This window comes from Enhydra lutris, unplaced genomic scaffold (assembly GCF_002288905.1).
Source record: "Enhydra lutris kenyoni isolate GAN:26980312 unplaced genomic scaffold, ASM228890v2 scaffoldscaffold5, whole genome shotgun sequence".
NCBI lineage: Eukaryota > Metazoa > Chordata > Mammalia > Carnivora > Mustelidae > Enhydra > Enhydra lutris.
The window spans coordinates 17371294-17394063 of record NW_019154089.1 but is presented as its reverse complement, the minus strand read 5'-3'; the positions used below and the strand labels follow the sequence as shown (position 1 = coordinate 17394063).

The 22770-nt window shown below is 46.9% G+C and overlaps 1 protein-coding gene across 1 annotated transcript in view; it reads right to left on the bottom strand.

Moving 5' to 3' along the window:
- LOC111141214 (serine/threonine kinase 10) overlaps positions 1-22770 on the bottom strand; it is a 118712-nt gene that overhangs the window by 3221 nt on the left and 92721 nt on the right. Inside the window, exons 11-18 of the mRNA XM_022493625.1 lie at positions 22561-22684; positions 21965-22144; positions 17940-18032; positions 14998-15127; positions 13207-13331; positions 11974-12162; positions 11350-11475; positions 8594-8707 (exon numbers count right to left, since the gene is read on the bottom strand). Coding sequence (XP_022349333.1) covers positions 8594-8707; positions 11350-11475; positions 11974-12162; positions 13207-13331; positions 14998-15127; positions 17940-18032; positions 21965-22144; positions 22561-22684 — 1081 coding nt within the window. The remainder of the gene's footprint in view (positions 1-8593; positions 8708-11349; positions 11476-11973; positions 12163-13206; positions 13332-14997; positions 15128-17939; positions 18033-21964; positions 22145-22560; positions 22685-22770) is intronic.

The following is a 22770-nucleotide window of genomic DNA, read 5'->3' as shown; positions in this document are numbered from 1 at the left end:
ATGCCTGGGTGGCTCAGTGGGTTAAAGCCTCTGCCTTCAGCTCAGGTCATGATCCCTGGGTCCTGGGATCGAGCCCCGCATCGGGCTCTCTGCTTAGCAGGGAGCCTGCTTCCTCCTCTCTCTGCCTGCTTCTCTGCCTACTTGTGATCTCTGTCAAATAAATAAATAAAATCTTTTAAAAAATAAAAAATAAAAATAAAAATAAAATACATGTGCCTTGGGCACCTGAGTGGCTCAGTCAGTTAAGTGTCTGCCTTCGGCTCAGGTCATGATTCCAGCGTCCTGGGATCGGGTCCCACGTGAGCAGGGAGCCTATTTCTCCCTCATCCACTATCCCTGCTTGTACTCTCTTTCTCCATCAAATAAATCTTTTTAAAAAAAAATACACAGGCCTTCACACCACCCCTTGAGATTCTGATTCTGAAAACTTGTGGTAGTTATGGCAGAACAGAGGTTCTGTGTGTAGCTAAAACACATTACGTAACTCCAAGCAGAGTGTCTAGCTGACCATTATTACAGGAGCGTCCCTGGGGCACATGCAAGTGTATCTAGATAAATTGGATCCTACCAAAAAATGTCTTGAGGGGTCTCCAATAAAAGGCATTCAATTAAAAAGGGAAGTAAAGTGTACTGGAAAGAACATGAGTTAAAGTCATACAAGAATTCAGCTTTCTTATTACCAGCTGTGTGGCCTTCACATGTCACCTTTCTTCCTGTGTAAAATGGCAATATCACTACCTAACTAGCAGGGCTGTTGTGAGAATTAAACTAAAAACTGAAGAGTCATAGTTACTGAGTAGTTCTTACATGTCAGGTGCTATGCTAACTGCATTACATCTTATTCAGTCTTCAGCCTATGAGACAGATACTATTATTTCCATCTTATAGATGGAGAAACTGAAGCTCGGGGAGCTTAGATCATTTTCCCAAGGTCACCCAGCTAGCTAGGGAGCATAGCCAAGATGGGAACCTACCTCTAACTTCAGAGTTAACGCTCTGAAACACTGTGGTTCACCATCTGCAAAGCCAGGCACACACCCGATGCTAAGTAAATGTGGCTTCATTATTAAGCATCTGACCATCAGCCCAGTTTCCTTATTTTCACCATAGAAGTAACCATGTTGATAGGATTTGACCAGCCTTCTATTTTGTGTCTTTTTTAAGATTTATTAAATTTGAGAGAAGGAGACAGAATGAGCAGGGGAGGAGGGAAAGGGAGACAAGCAGCAAGGGAACCCGATGTAGGGATCGATCCCAGGACCCTAATACCAGAGCTGAAAAGACACATAACCAACTAAGTCACCCAGGCACCCCTATTATAGGTCTCTTTTTAAGACTATTCTTTGGATGCCCTGAAATAGTCTCAACAAATAATTACCAGATCCCCCCTTATGCTCTTGTTCCTTCAATAGTACTAAATTCTAGTGAGTGCTCTGTACTTTTTTTTTTTAAGATTTTATTTATTTGACGGAGAGATCACAAGCAGGCAGAGAGGCAGGCGGGGGGGGGGGGGGGGGGGGGGGGAGCAGGCTCCCTACTGAGCAGAGAGTCCGATGTGGGGCTCGATCCCAGGACCCTGAGACCATGACCTGAGCTGAAGGCAGAGGCTTTAACCCACTGAGCCACCCAGGCACCCCATGAGTTCTCTATACTTCTAAGCAAAGATGGACCCTGGATCACAATACCAATCTTTCCAGTCTGTTACAGGATGTCCATGTGAAGGCCGGCAAAGGTATTTAAAGTCATGCCGCATCTCGGACTTGAGATTTGAAACTTCTGGTAATTCACACAGAATCTTAGCTCAAGTTCTCCTTTGCTGGATGTATTCATATTAAAGTGTTTGTGATAAGCAAACATTATATATAAGCAAGATAAAAGTAGTACTGTTAAAGCTTTTATAACAGAAGTTACAAAATCCAGTGCCTGTGGGAGGCAGCCAAGTGAACTGAATGAGTGAAGAGAGCTGGGTGTGAGGCAATAAGGAGTGGTGGGGGCTGTGGTGAGGTGAAGAGCACACACTGTGTCTGAAGAGGGCGGTTTCTTCTTAGCTCCAGCTGATGGCTGTCATGTGGCATGACAAACCCAGTATTGCTAGAGTTGGGTTTTCAAAAAAACTGAAAACTCAGATTTTTATGTAAACTTTCCCCACACAGACATTCCTTGCAGCTATTGTGGGTTTGGTTCCAGACTACCGCAATAAAGCAAATATCACAAAAGTAAATCAAATGAAATTTTTTTATTTCCTAGTGCGTATAAAAATCATGTTTACCAAAACAAGTTATGTCAATGGCATACTATAGTCTTAAGTGTGCGACAGCGTGGTCTAAAAAAACAATGTATATACCGTAATTAAAATGTGCTTTATTGCTAAAAAATGCTGTCATCTGAGTTTTTAGCAATCTGTAATGTTTTGCTAGTAATGGCTCCTGACTGAACAAGATGGCTGCTGAAGGTTGGGGAGGCTGTGGCAATCTTTTTTTTTATTACTGAAGTATAACTGACATACAATGTTTGTATTCCTTCCAGGTGTACAACATAGTGATTAGACATGAAATTCGACATGAGCATCATGCTATGCTCACCATGGTAAGTGTAGTTATTTTTTTATTTTTATTATTGAAGTATAGCTCCCATACAAGGCAGTTTCTTAAAATAAGGCCAACAGTGAAGTCTGCCACAGTGATTGACTCTTCCCTTCCCAAACAATTTCTCGGTAGCACGTGATGCTGTTTGACAGCATTTTACCCACAACAGAATTTCTTTCAAGATTGGAGTTTGTTCTCTCAAACCCTGCCTCTGCCTTATCAACTAACCATGTGGTATTTCTAAATTCTTTCTTGTCATTTTAAGTCTTCACCAGGAGTAGAGTCTAACTTGGGAAACCACTTTCTTTGTTCATCCATAAGAAGTAACTCCTCATCCATTAGGTTTTGTCACTAGAGTACACCAATTCAGCCACAGCTTCGGGCTCCACTTCTCGCTCTTGTGCCGTTTCCACATCTGCAATTACTTCCTCCACTGAAGTCCTGGACCCCTCAAAGTCATCCATGAAGGTTGGAATCAGCTTCTTTCTAAACTCCTGTTCATCTTCATGTTTTCACCTTTTCTCATGAATCATCAATGTACCTAATGGCATCAAGAATGGTGAATCCTTACCAGAAGGTTTTTGACTTACTTTGCCTAGATCCATCAGAGGATGGATGCCTATGGCAGCTATAACCTCACAAAATGTATTTCTTAAGTAAGGACACTTGAAAGTCAAATTTACTCTTGACCCATGGGCTGCAGAATGGATTTTATGTTAGCAAGCATGAAAACATTAATCTTTAAAAAATAATAACAACAACATCATTAGGGACGCCTGGTTGGCTCAGTCAGTTAAGTGTCTGGACTCTTGGTTTCAGCTCAGGTCATGATCTCAGGGTCATGAGATTGAGCCCCATGTTGAGCTCGGTGCTGGGCATGAAGCCTGCTTAAGATTCTCTCTCTCTCTCTCCCTTTGCGCCCCCCACCCCTGCTCACATTGCTCGTGTGCACTCTCTCGATCTCTCTCTCTCTCTCTCAAAAACAAAAACAAACCATGTTGTACATCTCCATCAGGTGACCAGGTGCATGGCCAATGAGCAGCAGGTCTCAACAGTGAGCTTAAAATAGTAAACCATGTTGTGAATGGATGTGCTGTCATCAAGGCTTTGCTGTTCCATTTCAAGAACACAGACAGAATAGGTGAGCGTAATTCTTAAGGGCCCTAGGATCTTTGGAATGGTAAATGAACATTAGCTTCAACTTGAAGTCACCAGCTGCAGTAGCCCCTAATGAGAGTCAGCCTGAAGCTCTGAAGGCAGGCAGTGACTTCTCCTCTCCAGCTATAAACTCTTCTTCTAATAGAAGACTGTTTCATCTGTGTTGAAAATCTGTTACTTAGTGTAGCCACTCTCATCAATTATCTCAGCGACATCTTCTGGAGAACTGGCTGTAGCTTCTACATCGGCACGTGCTGCTTCCCCTTGCACTTTTCTGTTCTGGAGAGAGCTCCTTCCATTAAGCCTCATGAACCAGCCTCTGCTAAATTCAGACTTTTCTTCTGCAGCTTCCTCACCTCTCAGTCTTCACAGAATTGAAGACAGGCCCCTGCGCTGGATTAGGCCTTGGCTAAAGGGAATTTGTGGCTGGTTTGATCCATAAAAATTTTCTCCATTTCAGCAATAAGGCTGTTTAGCTTTCTTATCATTCATGTATTCACTAGAGTAGCACTTTTAATTTCCTTCAAAACTTTTCCTTTGCATTCACAACTTGACTATAACTGTTTGATGCAAGAGGCCAGATTTTGGCCCATCTCAAATTTCAACAGAGAGCCTGATGCGGGGCTCGATCCCAGGACTCTGGGACCATGACCTGAACCGAAGGCAGAGGCTTTAACCCACTGAGCCACCCAGGCGCTCTGGAATTGCTTTCTTAAAATTTATCTTTCTGCTACTGTGTTATTAGTATATAAAAGTACAACTGACTTCTGTGTATTAATTTTGTGTCCTGCAGCTTTACTGAATTGATTTAGTACTTCTAGTATAGTTTTTTTGGTGGAGTCTTTAGGGTTTTCTATGGATAGTATTATGTCTTTTGCAAATAGTAACAGTTAAAAGGCATCCAAATTGGTAAGGAAGTATTTAATCTTTTTTTTTTTTTTTAAGTCCATTGCTGTGGCTACGATTCTCACTACTATGCTGAATAAAAGTTGTGAAAGTGGGCACATTCTCCTTGTCTTATTCCTGATCTTAGGGGGAAAAATTCTCAGTTTTTTACCACCGAGGATGATGCTAAGCAGTGGCTTTTTCATATAGGACCTTTATTATGTTGAGGTATGTTCCCTCTAAACCCACTCTGTTGAGAGTTTTTATCACAAACAGATGCTGGATTTTGTCAAAGCTTTTTCTGCATCTGCTGAGTACATCATATGACTTTTATCCTTCATTTTGTTGATACGTATCCTGTTGACTGATCTTTTTAATGTATTGTTGAGTGTGGTTTGCTAATAATTTGTTCAGAATTTTGTCATCTGCTGTTCATCAGGAATATGGCCTGTGGTTTTCTTTTTTGGGATTGTCTTTGTTTTACTATCAGGATTAATTCTGGCCTCCTAGAGTGTACTTGGAAGCTTTCTTTGCTCTTCCATTTTTTGGAATAGATTGAGGAAAATAATGTCTTCTTTAAATGTGTGGTAGAATTCATTGTGAATCCCTCTGGCCCTGGGTTTTTGTTGTTGTTGGTAGCTTTTTGCATACCAATTCCATTTCATTCCCAGTAATTGGTCTGGTCAGGTTTTCTAATTCTTCCTGATTCAGTTTTAGAAGATTGTTTCTAGGAATTTATCCACTTCTTCTAGCTTGTCCAGTTTGTTGGCATATAATGTTTTGTACTATTCTCATGTAATCCTTTCTATTTCTGGGGTGCTGGATGTTCTCTTTCATTTCTGATTTTATTTATTTGGGTCCTTTCTCTTTTTTTCCTGATGAGACTGGCTAAAAGTTTATCCATTCTATTTAACTCTTCAAAGAAGTGGCTCTTAGTTTTCATTGATTTTTTTTTTTCTGTCGATTTGTTATTCTCAATTTCATTTAAAGCTCTAATGGTTATTATTTCCTATCTTCTCTTAACCTTAGGCTTTGTTCTTTTTCTAGCTCTTTTAGATTGTTTATGTAAGATTTTTTTTGTTTCTTGAGATCAGCCAGTATCACTATAAATTTTCCTCTTAGACCTCCAAAGATTTTGAACCAGTGTGTTTTCATTTTCATTTGTGTCCATTCTTTCCTCTTTCATTTCTTCGTTTACCTATTACTTGTTCAGTAATATGGTGTCCAGTTTTCACAACTTCATGTTTTTTCAGTTTTTTTTTTCTTGTGATTAATTTCCAGTCTCATACTGTTGTGGTTGGAAAAGATGCATGATATGATTTCAGTCTTCTTAAATTTATTGAGACTTGAAGTTCACCATCTTTTGTGGTCAAGTTTCATGGCACCCCAAAACAAGTATGATAATAACATCAAAGATCACGGATCACCATAATAATAATGAAAAGTTTAAAATGTTGCAAGAATTATGAAAATGTGACACAGAGACATGAAGTAAGCAAATGCTATTGGAAAAATGACACTGGTGGATATACTCACCATGGGGTTGCCACAAACCATTAGTTTTGTAGGGGGGACACAATTGTTTGTGAAGTACAGTAAAACAGGTATGCCTGTACTTAATTTAAAGGTTGGCAACTTTCCCTTTTTTTCTTTATTTTATTTATTTGAGAGAGACCACACCAGCACAAGAGAGAGCGGCAGGTAGAGGAAGATGGAGAAGTAGGCTCCTGCTGAGCAGGGAGCCCAATGTAAGGGTCGATCCCAGGACCCTGGGATCATGAACCAAGCTGAAGGCACACGCTCAAGCAACTGAGCCACCCAGGCGCCCCAAGGTTGGCAACTTTCAAAAAATTTTTAAATTTCTATATATTGGCCAAACCTAATACCTGTAAGCCAGTTTCAGTTTGTGATCTGTGCTATAGGAATAACAATTTAATTATCAAAGCTACCACTTTCTGAGCAGAGAGGTTTAGTAACTTGCCCAGGGTTTCACAGAGAGTAATAGGGGAGCCAGGACTTTACTTCATGCCTGTCTCACTCCAAACTCTGTGCTCTGAATCACTGCTCTCCTCTGCTACTCCATACATTCATCTATATAACCTGAGGCAGGAATCTGTAATCCTTTTGCTGTAAAGGGCCAGATTACAAATATTTTCCACTTTGCAGGCTGTGAGGTCTCTGTCACAAATACTCAGCTGCCGTTGTAGTACAAAATCAGCCAGAGACAATATGGGAACGAATGAGCTTGGCTGTGTTCCAATAAAACTTTATTTACAAATACAGATGGTAGGCCAGATTTGGCCCATGGACAATAGTTTACTAACACTCGCTTTAAGGGAAGAAATGTTATCTACATTTTATACCCCTAAAAAGCAAGATTGGGAAGGGAAGACTTGTCTGAGGCCATATTCTGTGTTAACTGTCACCCAAGCAGCACTTTATTGATGCTACCAGATATTCTGTACTTACTTGAAAGAAGTCAGTCTGAATTTCTCTAAAATTATTGTATAGTGTACAGTCATCTCCCCCGCCCCTGTACAGCTCAAGACTATAAATTATAATGCAAGAGTATAAAAAATCATGTCACTCTGGTTCCATGTTCCAGCAGTAACCCAGGTAGCTAATGACAGACAGTTCTACAAAGAATTCTATAAAATAGGACGCCTGGGTGTCTCAGTTGGTTAAGTGTCTGCCTTCAGCTGGGGTCATGATCCCAGAGTCCTAGGATCAAGTCCTGCAACAGGCTCCCTGCTCAGCGGGAAGCTCGCTTTTCCCTCTCCCTCTGCCCCTACCCCCTGCTTGGGGTCTCCCCCACCTCTCTCTCTCTCAAATAAAATCCTAAAAAATAAAATTAAAAAAGAATTCTGCATAATAGCAGGCCCACAAGCAAAATCCAGTACAGCTATCCAGACATACACTTTGGTGCCTCCCCTAAACCCAGGAGCCCTGGAAATATGAGGCAGTTGTCAGAGGCAACGTGATCATTCATTTTCAAACTCTCTCTCAGGACGTGCCAAGGGTATAGAACACCCAGGTAAGAGAACCAGATGAAAATTTATTTCCTGATACCAGAGTCAACGTATGTTAGCAGGAGCATTATTGATTTGAGTTGTCAAGTATCAAAAGTCCCAACAGGCTGTGACTACAGAAAATGATGAACATGGGCCTGCTGAGAGGAAGGTCTGGGACCGGAGCCAGCTTCCAGACAGAAAGCTCCATTAGCACAGGTAGGGAAGCCTCCCTTCAAGGACTTCCAGGGCCATCAGGCAGCTGAGGTGGGCAGCTGCCTCTTGTCCAGACCACAGTTAGAACAAGCAGAGCAGATGTGTGACGGCAGAACAAACCTCAGGGCTTCTGGAAACCTGACCAAGGGCAGTTAGAGCAGCTTTCTCCTCAGAGAGGTTGGGAGTGGAAGGAAGGAAGTATGTCCTTGGCCTGTACTAGGGGCTGGCTGTGGACTTCATCACACTGTACAATATCCACATCCACTTTATAACTGACCACACCGAGGCCCTGTGATGGTTAATTTTATGTGTCAGCCTTGCAGGACATGGCACCCAGTTGTTTGGTCAAACCCCCAGGGAGATGTCATTGTTAAGGAACTTCTAGATGTGATTAATATTTAACTCTGTAGACTCTGAATAAAGCAGATTACCCTCCCGAATGTGGGTGGGCCTCATCCAAACAGTCAAAGGCCTTACAACTGAGGTGCCCCTAAGGAAAAAGGAATTCTGCCTGTAGACTGTCCAAGGACTCACAACTGCAACATCAACTCTTCCCTGAGTCTCCAACCTGCCCTGCAGATTTCAGACTTACCAGCCATCCACAAACCTAGGAGCCAATTTCTTCAAGTAAATCTATAAATCTGTATCTTATTTATACCTGTATTCACATTGTAGGCAGACACCTGTGTCTCAGCATGGAGAAGAGCCTACCACCGAGCCCACAAGCCCAGACATGGTTACCTTTTTGCGTGGCCGAAGCTTGTCCCGCCATTCCTTCAGGTTCTGGTTATGGCTCTCATCTAGGGCCTTCAGCTTCTGGGTTTCATGTTCTACCAGGAGGTGACACTTTTCATTCTGGAACAAATTCCAGGCAGAACAGGTAAGAAACTCAGAAGGCAGAGGTGCAGAGGGCTAAAACAGACTTCATGCTATAGACATGACATCAGCACTATTCACTTCTTTTTCTTCTACTTGATTATAATTTATATGAAACTCTGTACCTATTAATACACAGATACCAAGAAACGCCTGGAGGAATATTTCAGAATATTCGTGTTAATAGTTCTTATTATGTGGTGGGAGCTACAGTAATTTGCATCTTTCTTCTTGGTGCTTTTTTGCATTGTTTGAATTCTTCAACATGAACATTTATGTCATTTTTATACAACTATTAACAATAAATAAAAATAAGACCCCTAATCCCACCACTAGAGGCACCCACTGCGAAAATTTAGATGTTGTTCAGCTCACCCTGTATTATACATTTCTGACACCTGCTTCCCCCAACCCTTAACGTTACAATGTAAATATTTCTACAAAGAATTAACATTTTTATTAATCATTTTCAATGCCTACACAATATCCCAGTGTGGATTCATCAAATTTAAACACTCCCCTACATCTGGTCAATTAGGTTGCTCTTAATTTTCACTTTTATTTTTTATTTTTTTAAAGATTTTATTTATTCATTTGATAGAGATCACAAGTAGGCAGAGAGGCAGGCGCGGGGTGGGGCAGGGGGGCGGGGTGGAGCAGGCTCCCTGCTGAGCAGAGAACCTGATGTGGGGCTCGATCCCAGAACCCTGGGATCATGACCTGAGGTGAAGGCAGAGGCTTTAACCCACTGAGCCACCCAGGCGCCCCTTAATTTTCACTCTTTTTTAAAGAGCACTGTATTGTGTGCTTTGGACTGAATTGTGTCTCCCCAAAATTCATATGTTGAAGCCCTAATCCCCACTGTGATGTTATTTGGAGGTGGGCCTTTAGGGGAAAATTTAGTTTAGCTGAGATCCTAGGGCTGGGGCCCTCCTGATGGGATTAGTGTCCTTAGAAGACTAGAGGTGGCTTCTCCTTCTCTGTGCCATGTGAGGACACAGCAAGAAGCAGGCCCTCTGCAAGCCAGGAAGAGAGGCTGAACCCAACCACACCCGGAAGCTGATTTTAGACTTCCAGGCTGTGAGAAAATAAACTTGTTTAGGCCACCCAGACTGGTATTTTGTTATGGCAGCCAGAGCTAAGGTAAACTATATATATGTAATTTTCTGTATCTTATGTCATTTCCTCAGAAGAAATTTGTGGTAAGGATGAGGACATGGACCTGACTGACGTACTCCCAACTTTACTGTTCTCTTAGGTAAGTTATCTGCCTCACAAAAGTTACTTAGAATTTCTCACAAGCAAAAGATACAAGTCCCTGTTGATTCCTCACGGAGTATCTAAAGCAAAGGGAAAGCACTTTCATCCAGATACACCAACCCTATTGAGCTGGAAGAGTGAAACCCATTGGGGGATTTTTCGTTTTGGGTTTCATGCTCTGGCTTCTGAGGGTATAGAAATGTTTAGTTAGAAACAATACTCCTAGAAGTATAGAGTACCTTTGACCTGCCAGGAGCTGGGCCCCTGGGATTCCGTATGGGTTCTCTCAGTTAATCCTCCCAGTAACTCCATGAGGCAGGGATGGGAAAACAAATGCAGAAGGCGAGGGGTTTGGCTAAATTTCACAGAGCAACACGTGGCAAGGTCCCTACCTGACAGGCTTCAATGCCTGTCATGTTTCTCCACGCCTCTCTGCCTCTCCAGAAATTGCCAGATGGGTCTAACAGCCTGAGCAATTTCCTGAAATCAGAGGTTTGAGCCTGCCCGTCCCTCAGGTATGGCAATGCCTGGCTCTACCACAAGGGGGCTCCCAGTACCAGCTCCTGGGGTGGCACCCCTCAGGCATGGGGCAAGCTCAGGAGTCAGGAATCTTGAAGAGTTCAGGATCTCCCTGGGGAGAGGGGTCACCAGGAGGTTGGCAACACCAGGATCCCCTTCCCTGAGCCTCTTGCCATTAAGGATGATCTGAGCTGTAGGTTTTTGTGTGTGTTCTTTATCAAGTTGAGGAAGTTCCCCTTTATTCCTAGTTTACTAAGAGTGTTACCATGAATGAGTGTTAGGTTTTGTCAGATGCTTTTTCTATATGATCATGTGCCTTTTCTTTAGCCTGTTGATGTTATGGATTACATCGATTTTTGAACGTTGAACCAGCCTGGGATAAAGCCCACTTATATTCTTTTTAGATTTGTTGCAATTTGCTAATATTTTGTTGAGGATTTGTGCATCTGTGTTTATGAGAGAGAGTGGTTTGCTGTTTTCCTTGTAATGCCTGGTTTTGGCGCTAGGATAATCGGGACACTGTGTCCGAAGACAGCCAGCAGCATGCAACCGCCAGGCCCCAGGCAAAGCACTTTCAGTTCAGTCATCTCATTTACAAAGCCTCACCCCCATCCTACAAAATAGGAATTCTCTCCCCCAGCCCATACCCAGTCTGTGGAGGCAGGAACTAGAGCCTGGGAGGTGATGGGATTTGGCCAACATTACATAGCAGGATGGAAATTGTTTTAGCCCCGGTTCCTCTCAGGAGACTCCTTCCCTGTTTGTAGTTTTTGGTCCCTGAGAGAGGACTTCTTTGAGGGAAACTGAGGCAGTCCAAGAAGAGGGGGCAGGGAGGGCGGTACCTGCAGCTGCTGCAGCTCGCTCATGTTGCTCTCACACTGTGCCATCATGTCCCGCATCTGGTTCTCATGTTTTTGCTGCTGCTGTAGCCGCTCCGACTTCTGCCTCTTCTCCTCTTGCTGGGAGAACTGCCACAGAGAGAGTGAGTGCCTCAGAGGGCCACAGGCCAGGCCGGGCCACTGGGGGGTTGGGGGGCACCTCCACCATTTGTTCTAGAACACCCTGTCAGAGGGACTGCTTTGTGCACAACCCAAGTGCCCTACACCATTCAGGCTCTGTCCTCCTCCTGAGCGGAGACCCAGGCTGGTGGGGACAAGACACTGTATTGTTGTGACATAGCCACTACACAGGAATCAGAGGAGCCCAGGGCCACCGACCCCATGTCCCCAAGCCACATGGATGACGCACAAGTGGGGTCTCGGTAGGTGCTAGAGGAAGGGGTTTACCGGCGGAGGAAGCCGCGGGATCAAAGCACCAGCATCTGAGAAGGAACGGTCCGGCAGAGCAGCTGATGAGGGGGTGACTGGCACGCCTCCTCCACGCCCCCACCCTGCAGCTCTCTCTTCCATCCCTCCCAGCCGCATAAGGTGCAGGCCCCCAGCTCCAGCACACCCGCAGAGCCCCACCTGCTTGATCTTCTCGCGCTGCTCCGAGGCGCTGCCCGCGCCGTTGATGTGGAGGCTCTTCTTGTACATGGCCATGCGCGTCTTGCCCTCGCTCCTCTGAATCTTGGGCAGCCGCGCTTTTTCCTGCTGCTGCCGCACCTTCAGCTGTTCCACCATGCGCTGATTGTAGCGCTGCATCTGTTCCCGCTCCTGAGGGGACAGCCGGCCGGGGCCAAGTTCATGGTCACATGTGCTTTGGGCCCCGGGGGCAGGGGGCAGGGGGGTGTGCAAGGAGAGGCCCAAGGCTGCCACACTCTACTCCAGAGTCCAGGATCCACGTGGTCCCAAGTGCCCGGCAGAGCAAGGCTGGTATCGTTTTACTTCTACTGTTAAATTTTTAAAGTGAGAACAGAAAATGTTGCTTTTTGTAAATGTTTGGGATTTTTACCTTCTAAATGCCTTCTCATATGATCTGTGGTCACATGCCATTAAAGCTAATACCACAGAGCAAAATGTACACACACAGGGATGGTTCATCATTCTTGATGGCAGGTGCCAATTAAAAGCCTTATTAAATTTGAGTTTTTCCTTCACCTAACACCTGTTTGTATTTCAAAACTTGGCATGGCTGTCACCTCCTCCAAGGAGCTTCCCCTGACTTCCTAGCCAGGTTGGGCACCCTTATTAGAGCTGCCATAGCCCTGTGCTGACCGCCATCATTGCATTTAGATTAGGAATTGTAATTACCCACTGACTGTACATCCATAGCTTGGTTTGTCTGTCTCTGTTCCCACTAAGGGGATCAAACCAAGGACAGACAATTACACAGAAGTAGAGGGCGCTCTGGCCTCACAGAGCAGGGGCCCTTGCCTGGTCTGAGGGGGTTAAGGAAGGCTTCCCGGCAAAAGTGGTGTTTAAGTTGCGACTAAAAGCATTCTGAGGGAATGCATGCAAAAGAGAGCGTAAGGGGGAAATGGAAAGATGAGGGAGAAGGGAAAAAAGTGAAAGACACACCCTAAGGAGTCCGTGAGGGAGCTGCCATCTGCTTCCCTACATCGTCTTCCCTATTCCTGGCGCCTCCACCTGAGGCAGAACATCCCCCAAGAACCTCCCGGGGCCCCACTGCGACCAACACCTGGCTCCTCTTGGGAGCACAGATCATACTCAAGTGACGCCCTGTCACGGCGCGGCCTCACGGCTCTACCCAGTCCTTTCGGTGGCAGCCTTGGTGGCCCGCCCAGCCAGGGACCTCACCTTCTCATGCTTGCGCACCAGCTCATGCCGCTGGAGAAAGTACTGGTCTTTGAGCTGCTGCTTCACCAGTTGGTGCCTCTCCTGCAGGTGATGCTCCTCCATTTCCCATAGGGCAGCCTCCCGGTCTGTGAAGGAGGAAGCCTGATGAGACGCTTATGGCCAGAGCCCCACTGGGCCAGAAGAGCAGTACACCAGGAAGTGACCAGAGTCAGAAGCCATAGAAACCAGAGACCTAGGCTGGAACCCCTCTCATTCACTAGGATTTGGGACAGGTAACAAACCTTCTCCAGGTCTCCCCTCCTGCTTCTGCCAAATGCGTACAACCACACCACAGAGGGGGAAGTGTTCTCAGGAGACATATTTATGTTCAGTGTTTCTTAAGGGGCAGGTGGGAAGGGCTCATGGAGCTCCATGAAGAAGCCAGAACAGCTCTCTGTCACTATTTTGTCCTTTGGAAAATGTGGGACACCCTCCTTGGCCACTGCACGTCCCTTATATAAACATTATTGAGACAGCAGTATCTGGCATTTTATCTCTGGAAGTCTATGATCAGATCCTCTGCTCAGCCACAGGCAGGGCGCCAATGTCAGAGGAGGACCTCAGGCCCCACGAGACACATAGCGGGCTGCGCTCAGCCCACGAAGAACGGTCAGTTTATGTCACTGCATTCCTGTTCTGTGAACACTGGAGCTGCCCACGGTGATCGGAATGGTGATTTGGCTTCCTGACCAAAATCAGAACCACTGTCCCCTAAGGAGGGTGGGTCTTCTCGATATTGTGGGACAAAAAAAGAAAATGAGGGCAACATCTGTGGCTCCTCAGAACATCAGGGACCCCATTTCGCAGCCCCATCCCCAATTACTGAGGGTCCACACTGCTTAGATGCATGAGCCATCACAGCGCTTTGCTGTGCCAGTAAGCAAGAGACGGTGCGGGAACCTTGGCCCTATGTTGTTTTCTTTACAACAGGCTGCTCTGTTGGCTCAAAAGCCCACAGGCACCACACTCAAATTTTCACCATCCAACTGTTATACATGCAGCTCAAACAACAGATTTTTGGCCACTGAGAGCCCACTTGCTTTGCACACCCCACAACACCACACCAAACTAGATGAGATAAAGCCCGGGCGGTAGAAAGACCCTAAGCCGAGCTGCCCTTCAGAGCTCTATCCCAGGACCCCACCCTGCCAAGTGACCCCATCCAGATACAGAAGCCCTCCCTCTGGGAGTGGCCTACACTGGGTTCTCCCGAAGGTCCTGGGCTGTGAGGGATCTGCCGGCATGCAAACCTGTCAGGGTGTCGGGGTGGTTAGGAGCCCGGCTTTGAGAGGAGATCCGCAGTCAAGGCCCACTCTACCATGCATTAGCAGAGCAACCCCAGCCACAGCACAGTCGCTCCACAACCCTCCGTTTCCTCGTCTACAAGAACACCTTGTTGCATAAGGTGAAGATTCAAGGAGACCGAGCCATGAGGACTGGCACACAGTCTGGCCAAGCAGTCGCTCGATACACGATAGCTCTCATACGGGGCTCAATACTGTCCGACCCCCGGCACCCCGTTCACCCAGTGGACCTATTACAATTTCTACCCGCTCTCCATCGCTTTCTTTCTTTCTTCCTTCCTCAACATCAGGAATAATGTCAAATAGTGTTGGTGACAATTGGTCTCTGTGCCTCAGCCCCAACTTCAGGGGGGGCTGTCCCCACATTTCACCCTGAAGGAATGGCTTGTCTTTTTAGGGTGGAGAAGCACCTTGCAGTTCCTAGCAGAGCCCACTCTCTGGCACCCACCTCGAAGGAGTTCCTGCTTCTTAGTGAGACACTCGCGCTCCTTGTCACAGATCTCCCGCCTGTTGTCAGCAGTGATCTTCTTCATCGCCAGCTCCAAGTCCTCCTTCTGCTTGGCCAGGAAGTCCCGGTCCTGTGTGGGAAAGAGAACAGACCTTTAGCGCTAGCTTTGGCACCTCGCCCTCCACTGCTATTACAGAAGAAAGGTCATCACGAGCAGCGAAGAAAACGTGGAAATTTGAGACTTAGAGACACATCAATCAGTTGTGCCATGTGCACTTTATGTGGACCCTGATTCAAACAAATTGTAAAACAGAAGAATTAATGAGATAACTGGAAATGTAAATAATGATTCAAATGCAAATATGTCAGTAATTATTGTTAAATATTTAAAGTTTTAGGTACATTTATAGTATTGTGGATTTATTTTTTAAAGATACATACTGAGACATTTACAGGTGAAATGATAGGATATGTGGGGTTTGATTCAAAATAACACAGAAGGGTGGGGGCGTAAGGGGACATGAGTTCCTAATTCCTGAGATCAGGTAATGAGGGGGTTCCTGTTGCACCTCTTTCTGCCTATTTTTTTAATTTGCCATCATAAAGAGTTAAAAAATTAAAATTTAAAAACTTTAGGGAATCGGGACACCTGGGTGGCTCAGTTGGTTAAGCAGCTGCCTTCAGCTCAGGTCATGATCCCAGCATCCTGGGATCGAATCCCACATCGGGCTCCTTGTTCTGTGGGGAGCCTGCTTCTCCCTCTGCCTCTGCCTGCCACTCTGCCTGTGCTCTCTCTCTCTCTTTCTGACAAATAAAAAAAAAAAAAAAACTTTAGGGAACACATAGGCAGAAACAAAAATCCCCAGGAATCATATCACCCAGGAGTAGCAGCTGGTTTGGGTTTATCTATACAAACATGTTTCTGCAAAAGGACTTAGAGATTTGTATACCCATGTTTGTAACAGCATTATTCACCATAGCTATGGGATGGAAACAACTATCCACAGACAGAAGGGTACATTAATAAAATGTAGTATAGATAGACCGTGGAACATTACTCGGCCCTGAAAAAGGAGGGAGATTCTTACGTGTGCTACAACATGGGTGACTCTCAAGGGCCTGCTAAATTGAAGTAAAGCAGACACAAAAGAACAAATACCATATGTTCCCACATTTAGGAGGTCAGATTTGTGGAGGCAGAAAGTAGAACGGTGGTTGCCAGGGACTGGGGGAGGGGTATTATGGGGTGTTACTACTTTGTTGGTAGTTTCAGTTTCGTCAGATAAAGGGTTCTGGCGAGGGGTGGTGAGGATTGTTGGCACAATGGGGTGAATGTACTTAATACCACTGAACTGGATGCTAAAAATGCTTTAGATGCTAAATTCTGTTATGTCTGTTTTACTGTAATTTTTTAAAAAATGAAAAATACCTTTCCATGTCCTAATGTAATCCTCTATCAAATGAGTTTTAATGGCTGAAAATACTTCATGGCCCAGGTATACCCTAGCTTATTCACCCAATACTTAATGGGTTGTTTCCAGGTTGTCTCTATTTTAGATGGTGCTGTTCTTCAGCCTCTGGGAGCTGTTTGTAAACCTCTGCAGTGATTTATCCTCAGGATTAGTCTCTAGAAACAGAAAATCCAGGCCAACAATGTGCACATTTTTGAGGCTCTTGATACCACTACCAAAATGACCTCCTTAAAGAGCCAATCTCCTCTCCCTGTGTGGGGATGAGGGCCATCTCCCCCACCCTCCCCAGCCCGGAATTCTTTTTCTGATGATAGCATCGAGGGACAGGTCGTAGGACAGAATGATGGTGTCCTGGAGAAAACACGAAGTCTGGAGACAGACTGAGTTTGGGGCCATGCCCCATATTGCTAACTCCGGAGAGTCACCTCCCTGAGCCTTAGTTTCTTCCTCTGCAAAGGGAAAACCAAACACCACCTACCCTGGTAAGCCATGAATGCTACACCAGATAGTATACAAAGCATTTTTAAGTGTACGTTTGGGGGCAGAGGAAGCAAAATATATAGGCTCCATAGTGGGAGAAAAATGAGCACATGGGCTACAAAGAAGGAAGGCTAGTGAGGCTGGGGCAGAGGGGACTGAGTCAAGCTGGGAGAGGCTGGCCAGACTAGACCCACGGGGCTTTATAAGCACAGAAGGAGGTCGGCCTATCTTATGAACAAAGTGGGAGTCACAGAAGGTTTTCAGGACACAAGACTATAGGGGGAGGGTGACATGATCAGATTTGGAATCTGTGTTGACTGCATTGGCTGGTGGGAGAGAAACTGTAGGAAAGCAAGAGAGGAAGCAGGGAGACTAGCTGGGAGGCTACTGCAGCAGTTCAGGCAAAAGATGACCACGGCCAGAAGTCATAGAGATGCAGACAAAGTGGATAGACCCAGAGACAGTCTGGAGCTTAAAAAAAAAAAAAAAGTCCATGCTTTCAGGAAGTGATAAAGGGCTGGAGGAAAAGGAGGTATCAGGAATGACAAGGTTTCTGGCCTGACAGCAAGATGGAAGGCAGTGCCCCCTCGGAATCCAAGAACAGGCAGGTCCGGGAGATTGTGGGTTTGATGTATGAGATTCCAAAAGATGCTAAGTGGGCTGGTGGATGTACTGGGTTATTCAAGGAGGCAGGACATAAATACAACCCTAAGACAAGGCAGGAGGCATGAAATGCTTTGGAAGAGGGAGATATAAAGGGCTGGAATGTCCAGAAATGGGAGCTTACTCCTAGCCGGAGTGAGAGCAGTCAAGAAAGGCTGCATGGAGGAGGTGCTAACAAGGATAGGCTGGATTTAAGCACTCAGAATGAGAGATGAGTATGCAAGGGGCAAGGCAGGGGCATAGACAGAGGGGGAACTTCATCACTGAGGGTCTCAAACCTGGGACTCTCCAACCCCTCTGGTCCCTGACTAAGGGGCAAGGACTCACGAGAAGCTGCTTCTTCTGCGCATGCTCCTCCATCTTCTGCTTCATGCTCTCCTTCCGCTGTTGCCTGGGGAGCTTCTCCACCTCGTTCTTCACCTGCACCAGAAACAGCAGAGAGTGGCAGGGTCAGGCTCCCTTCTCACATTTCCTAGAAAATAAGTCTTCAACCCCTGAACTCCTGGGTCAGGAAGACCAAAGGTGAGGTTCAGCTTTCTAGACACCGGCCCCCAACCGCACTCTCCACCAAGCCCCTCTGACAGGGGTCCCGACAGGCCTACTCCCGTCTGCTGCTGGCTCTGGCTTTGGACTCCCCCAGTGCTAGAGGTGTAGCTTTTGCTACTTGCCGTCCAGCCCCCTTCTGATGGCAGCACCTCCCTTTCCCTCAGAGGGGCAGCCTTGCTTCACCATCGTCCAGTACTGTCCCCTCAGAAGCCTTTTTAGACATTTTCTTCCTCATTACCTGCCCCCATGAAAAGCTAATCCCACAGATAAACTGTCAATCTGTTAAGCCATTATAATAACTGAAGCTATTTTTAACCCCTCAGGGATGCGATCCCCCTGGAAAAGACAACACACACTTCGTCTCCTCAGTGCCTGAGGTTCAGGTGGGGCTGACAGCGCCCGCCCCCCTCCAACTGGCTCTAGGCGGGACACAGGCCGCAGGCTGTCAGTCACCGGACTCCACACCCTGGCCTTGGGGACTGGTTCAGAGGTGAACACAGGACTCTCGCTGGGCCGGTGAGAGCTTTAGGATGTGTGCTAGGACCATCAAAGAAAGCGGCTGTCTATCCTCTGGGGTTGCTAAACTGGGAGGATGGAGGCCACAGTGGGTCACCCCAGAGGGGCCTGCCTGAGACAAAACTCAGTGCCAGGAAGCAATACCAAAACCTGAAAAGGAAGGATTCCTGGTGCCACTTTTGCCCTCCTGGTCAGAAGCCAGTAAGTGTTTTCAAGTCAGCTGGAAATGGGCTTCTGTTTTTTATAACAGAAGAGGGAGAAGAGATTCATGATAGTTCTAAGGCACCCAGAGTTTTTCACAGAGTTCTAAGGAACCCACACCTTAACAAGTCCCTGACACCCCAAAACTCACTGACAAAGGGCTCTCAGGAGCCGCTGGTAGAAAAATACTGTCCAGGATCAAAAGTACATTCCAGGGGAGGTCTTCTGGCCTGGTGAGTGTAAGCCAAAGCCTCTCTCTCCTGCTGACTGCAATGAAAAACCCTGGGTAAAAGACAAAAAACAACTACCCGAGGGCTCTAAAAGTAAACAAAAACAGGTAGCCATTGGAGGAGTCAAAACTTAGAGAAGAGGTTAGAACAGGGGTGAGTCTCCTAATTTTTCAGTTTCCCGGTTTTTTCCTTTTGCGCTCTTTTTGCACCAGTCCCAAACCTGCACAGTGGTGTGGTGGGAACAGTGACTCAAACTCCGTAAGAAACCTCATGTCCTGGCAGAGGACCGGGAAAAGAGGCTTGTGCAGGTCAGACAGCGTGTGGGAAGAACCCCAGAGAGAAGGCAGCAGAAGGAGGGAAACCCTAATTCTGTGCATGAGCGCGCACACCTCTCAAGCTCACCTGAGCTGAGCGGTACAAGACAGGCCCAAAGCAGTATAGCAGGGGCTTTGAAAACTACACAACGATGGGAGCCGCCACCCTCAGAAGCCAAGACAGACCCTGTGCTCTGAGCCTACCAGAATCTGACTGCCTGCTAAGACAAAGTCGTCAACATTCTCCACACTCTAATGGGACCCAGAGTATATAGACCGTAACATTCAAAATGTCAGTGATCAGTAAATGTCAGTAAATCCAAAATGACTCTACAGACAAAGAATCAGGAAATCGGACTGATTTTCAAAGAAAAAACCGTCACATGCCAATTCCAAGATGACCCGGACATTAGAATTACCAGACAGACACTCAGAGGCGGCAACTGTAACGGCACTCCATCAGGTGAGGGTAAACATACCTGAGGTTAATGGAAAGAGAGAATGTTGCCACAGAGAAATACAAACCCTAAAAAAGAGACAAGGGACACCTGGGTGGCTCAGTCAGTTAAGCATGTGATGCTTGGTTTCAGCTCAAGTCATGATCTCGGGGTCATGGAATCGAGCCCCACGTCGGGCTCTGTGCTCAGTGCAGAGTCTGCTTCTCCACCTCCCTCTGCCCTTCCACCCCCGCACACAGGCACGTGCTCTCCCTCTGTCTCCCATAAATAAAATCTTCAAAAAAGAGGCACACAAAAAACTTAGGACCAAACAATACAGCATCTGACACGAAACACAGAAAGCACTGGGCAGAGCTGGGGTGGAGTGGAGGTGACAGAGGGGCCAATAAATTTGAAGAGTGAGTAATAAAAATTATACAACATGAACAACCAAGAGAAAGGATGACAAAGACTAAAGCTTTAGAGACTTACGGGAAAATACCAAAGGTGTAACATTCGTGTTTTGGGGAGTGCCAGAAGGAAAGGAGAAAAAGACAGGTATAGAAAACGTACATCTCTAATGGCCAAAACCTCCTGGCTTCTGTGGCAGTGAACGACATCTTGAGAGTAGGGTTCCTGTCTCCTTTGCTCAGTACACCCAGCACCTAGCACAGTGCCCTGCGTGTGGACAGTCCATACAAGAGGTGCTGAGCAGCTCTCATTTTGATAGGAAGTCACTGGGACCCAGGGAAGTTGCTGTCCAGGGTTCAACACAGTTCATGATCCAGAGCCAAGACTCAGAACCAGGCCTGACTCCCAAGCCTCTGCTCCCCGCACTGGAGCTGGGAGTGTGCTTCATACAGCATCGTACCCCAGCCCACTGGCCTGGCTCTCAGCAGGAGGGCCGGGAGCAGGGTAAAGCCAATGAGGTGTCCCCACCGGGCATAAAAGGGAATACCATAATCTTCAGTAATCAAGATAAATTACATTTTAAAATCTCAAAATTCATGTCCCAAATCATGACTATCGAATTTTTTTTTTTTTTGAAGACTCCATTTATTTGACAGAGAGCACAAGAAGAGGGAGCAGTAGGCAGATGGACAAGGAGAAGCAGGCTCCCCGCAGAGTGGAGGGCCTGACACGGGACTCAATCCAGGACTCTGGGACCATGACCTGAGCCGAAGGCAGACGCCTAACAGACCGAGCCCCCCAGGAGCCCTATGAATATCAAAATTGTAAATACAGACAGGATCCCGTCCTATATTTGCAGGACTCAAACTCATTACCTTACACTAATCTTGGTCCTATTGGAGGCTGACTTCAAGTAGCTGACATTCTGTTCACCGTGACTATTTTGCAGTTAGTTTTTATTTTAAAACACCACACTAGAATATTATTTGATGAGCAAGGTTTTTGGTGCTCCCTTAAGTTTTGTGCCCACACGTCTCACCCCAGCCATGGCCCTGCAGCGGCCCGAGGCCCCCTGGATACAACATATGTCACACCCACACACTGCGGTCTGGGAGCCGGACTCTGAGGCCGTCAGCCCCACAGACCACCCTTAGAGGCTGTCTGGACACTGGGAACGGCCCACCAAGTACACCCCCGCCTGCCGGCGACAGGCCCCACAGAGGGGGGTGCAGGCTGTTCTTTGGGACCCAGATGCCCTTCCCCAGGGCAGGCTTGTCTCCAGACCATCTGCCTCTTTGCCACCCCACCTTCCTCTTCCAGCTGGGAGAGGGAAGAAAAGAAGAGCCACGTGGGTCCCAACTAGGGGGACTGCTGTTTGGGGAGAAAGAAGGCAGGGCACAGAAGACACACTGTGTTTGCCCCCAGCACCCGCTCCCCCTTCTGCTGAAAGCATCTCAGATCCCCCTGGGCTGCCATGCCTTCCTTCTCCCCTGTTCTCTTTCAGCTGGGGTTGCTAGGAAAGCTGCCTGGGAGTCAAGTCAACACAAGACAGCAAATGACGGAGAAGTGGCTCTTCACGGGGCAGCTGGGCCCGTGAATCCAGACACATGGACACGAGCTCCTGGAAGCGGGGCTCAGCTGGGGTTCTGATCACTTGCAACCTAGACACCCCCAGCCTCTGCCCAACACATACTCACCTCCTTCTTCATCAGTTTGAGCTGCTCCTGGAACTTGGTGTAGTCCCGGTCCTGCTCCAGCCGGATCCGCTTGGCCTCCTCCCGGCGGCGCACGGCATGGTCCTGCTCCATCTTCTCCACTTGCTGCTTCTGCTGACGCTCCAGGTTCTCCAGCTCCGTGTCGAAGAACTTCTTCTTGGCCTAGAAGAAGCAGAAGGAGAAATTTAGCAAAGTCGGTTTATATTCAGGAGGAAGATGGGAATCGAGATGGGGCAAGCCCAGAGCTGATCTTCAGGCCCGGGCTTGGATCCCAGCTCGACCACCTCTGCCATGTGACCTGGGACAAGCCACCTAGCCTCTGCGAGTCTCCGTTTCCTCATGCAAAGGAGAGACCGGACTGTCTACCTTGCAAGGTTCTTGCATGGTGCTGACAAAGGTCCGTCCCCTTCTGGAGACCCTCCCAAATGACTCAGAGAAGCACTGAGACTTTCATGAGATTCTGTGTTCACAAGTCAAGGCCTCGTGAGATCAGGAAACCACAGGAACTGGGCTCCCTACTGCCTGTAAGAAAATACGGGGCAAGAAGCCCTCTGGGACCCATCCTTTCTCGCACTCACATTGATCTCTTGTTCGAAACGTTTGTGCATCTGCTCCAGCTGCAGCTCGTGCTTGCTACTCAGCTGGGTCTGGTTCCGATGCTCTTCTTTCTGGAGCAGCCGAAGCTCGCGGAGCTCCTGGCGCCTGAGGGGTGAAGAATGTGCAGCTCAGCGACCACAGAACTCACGGCTGGAGACGCGGAAGGCTGGAGCGTGGGACGGGGCAGAGGC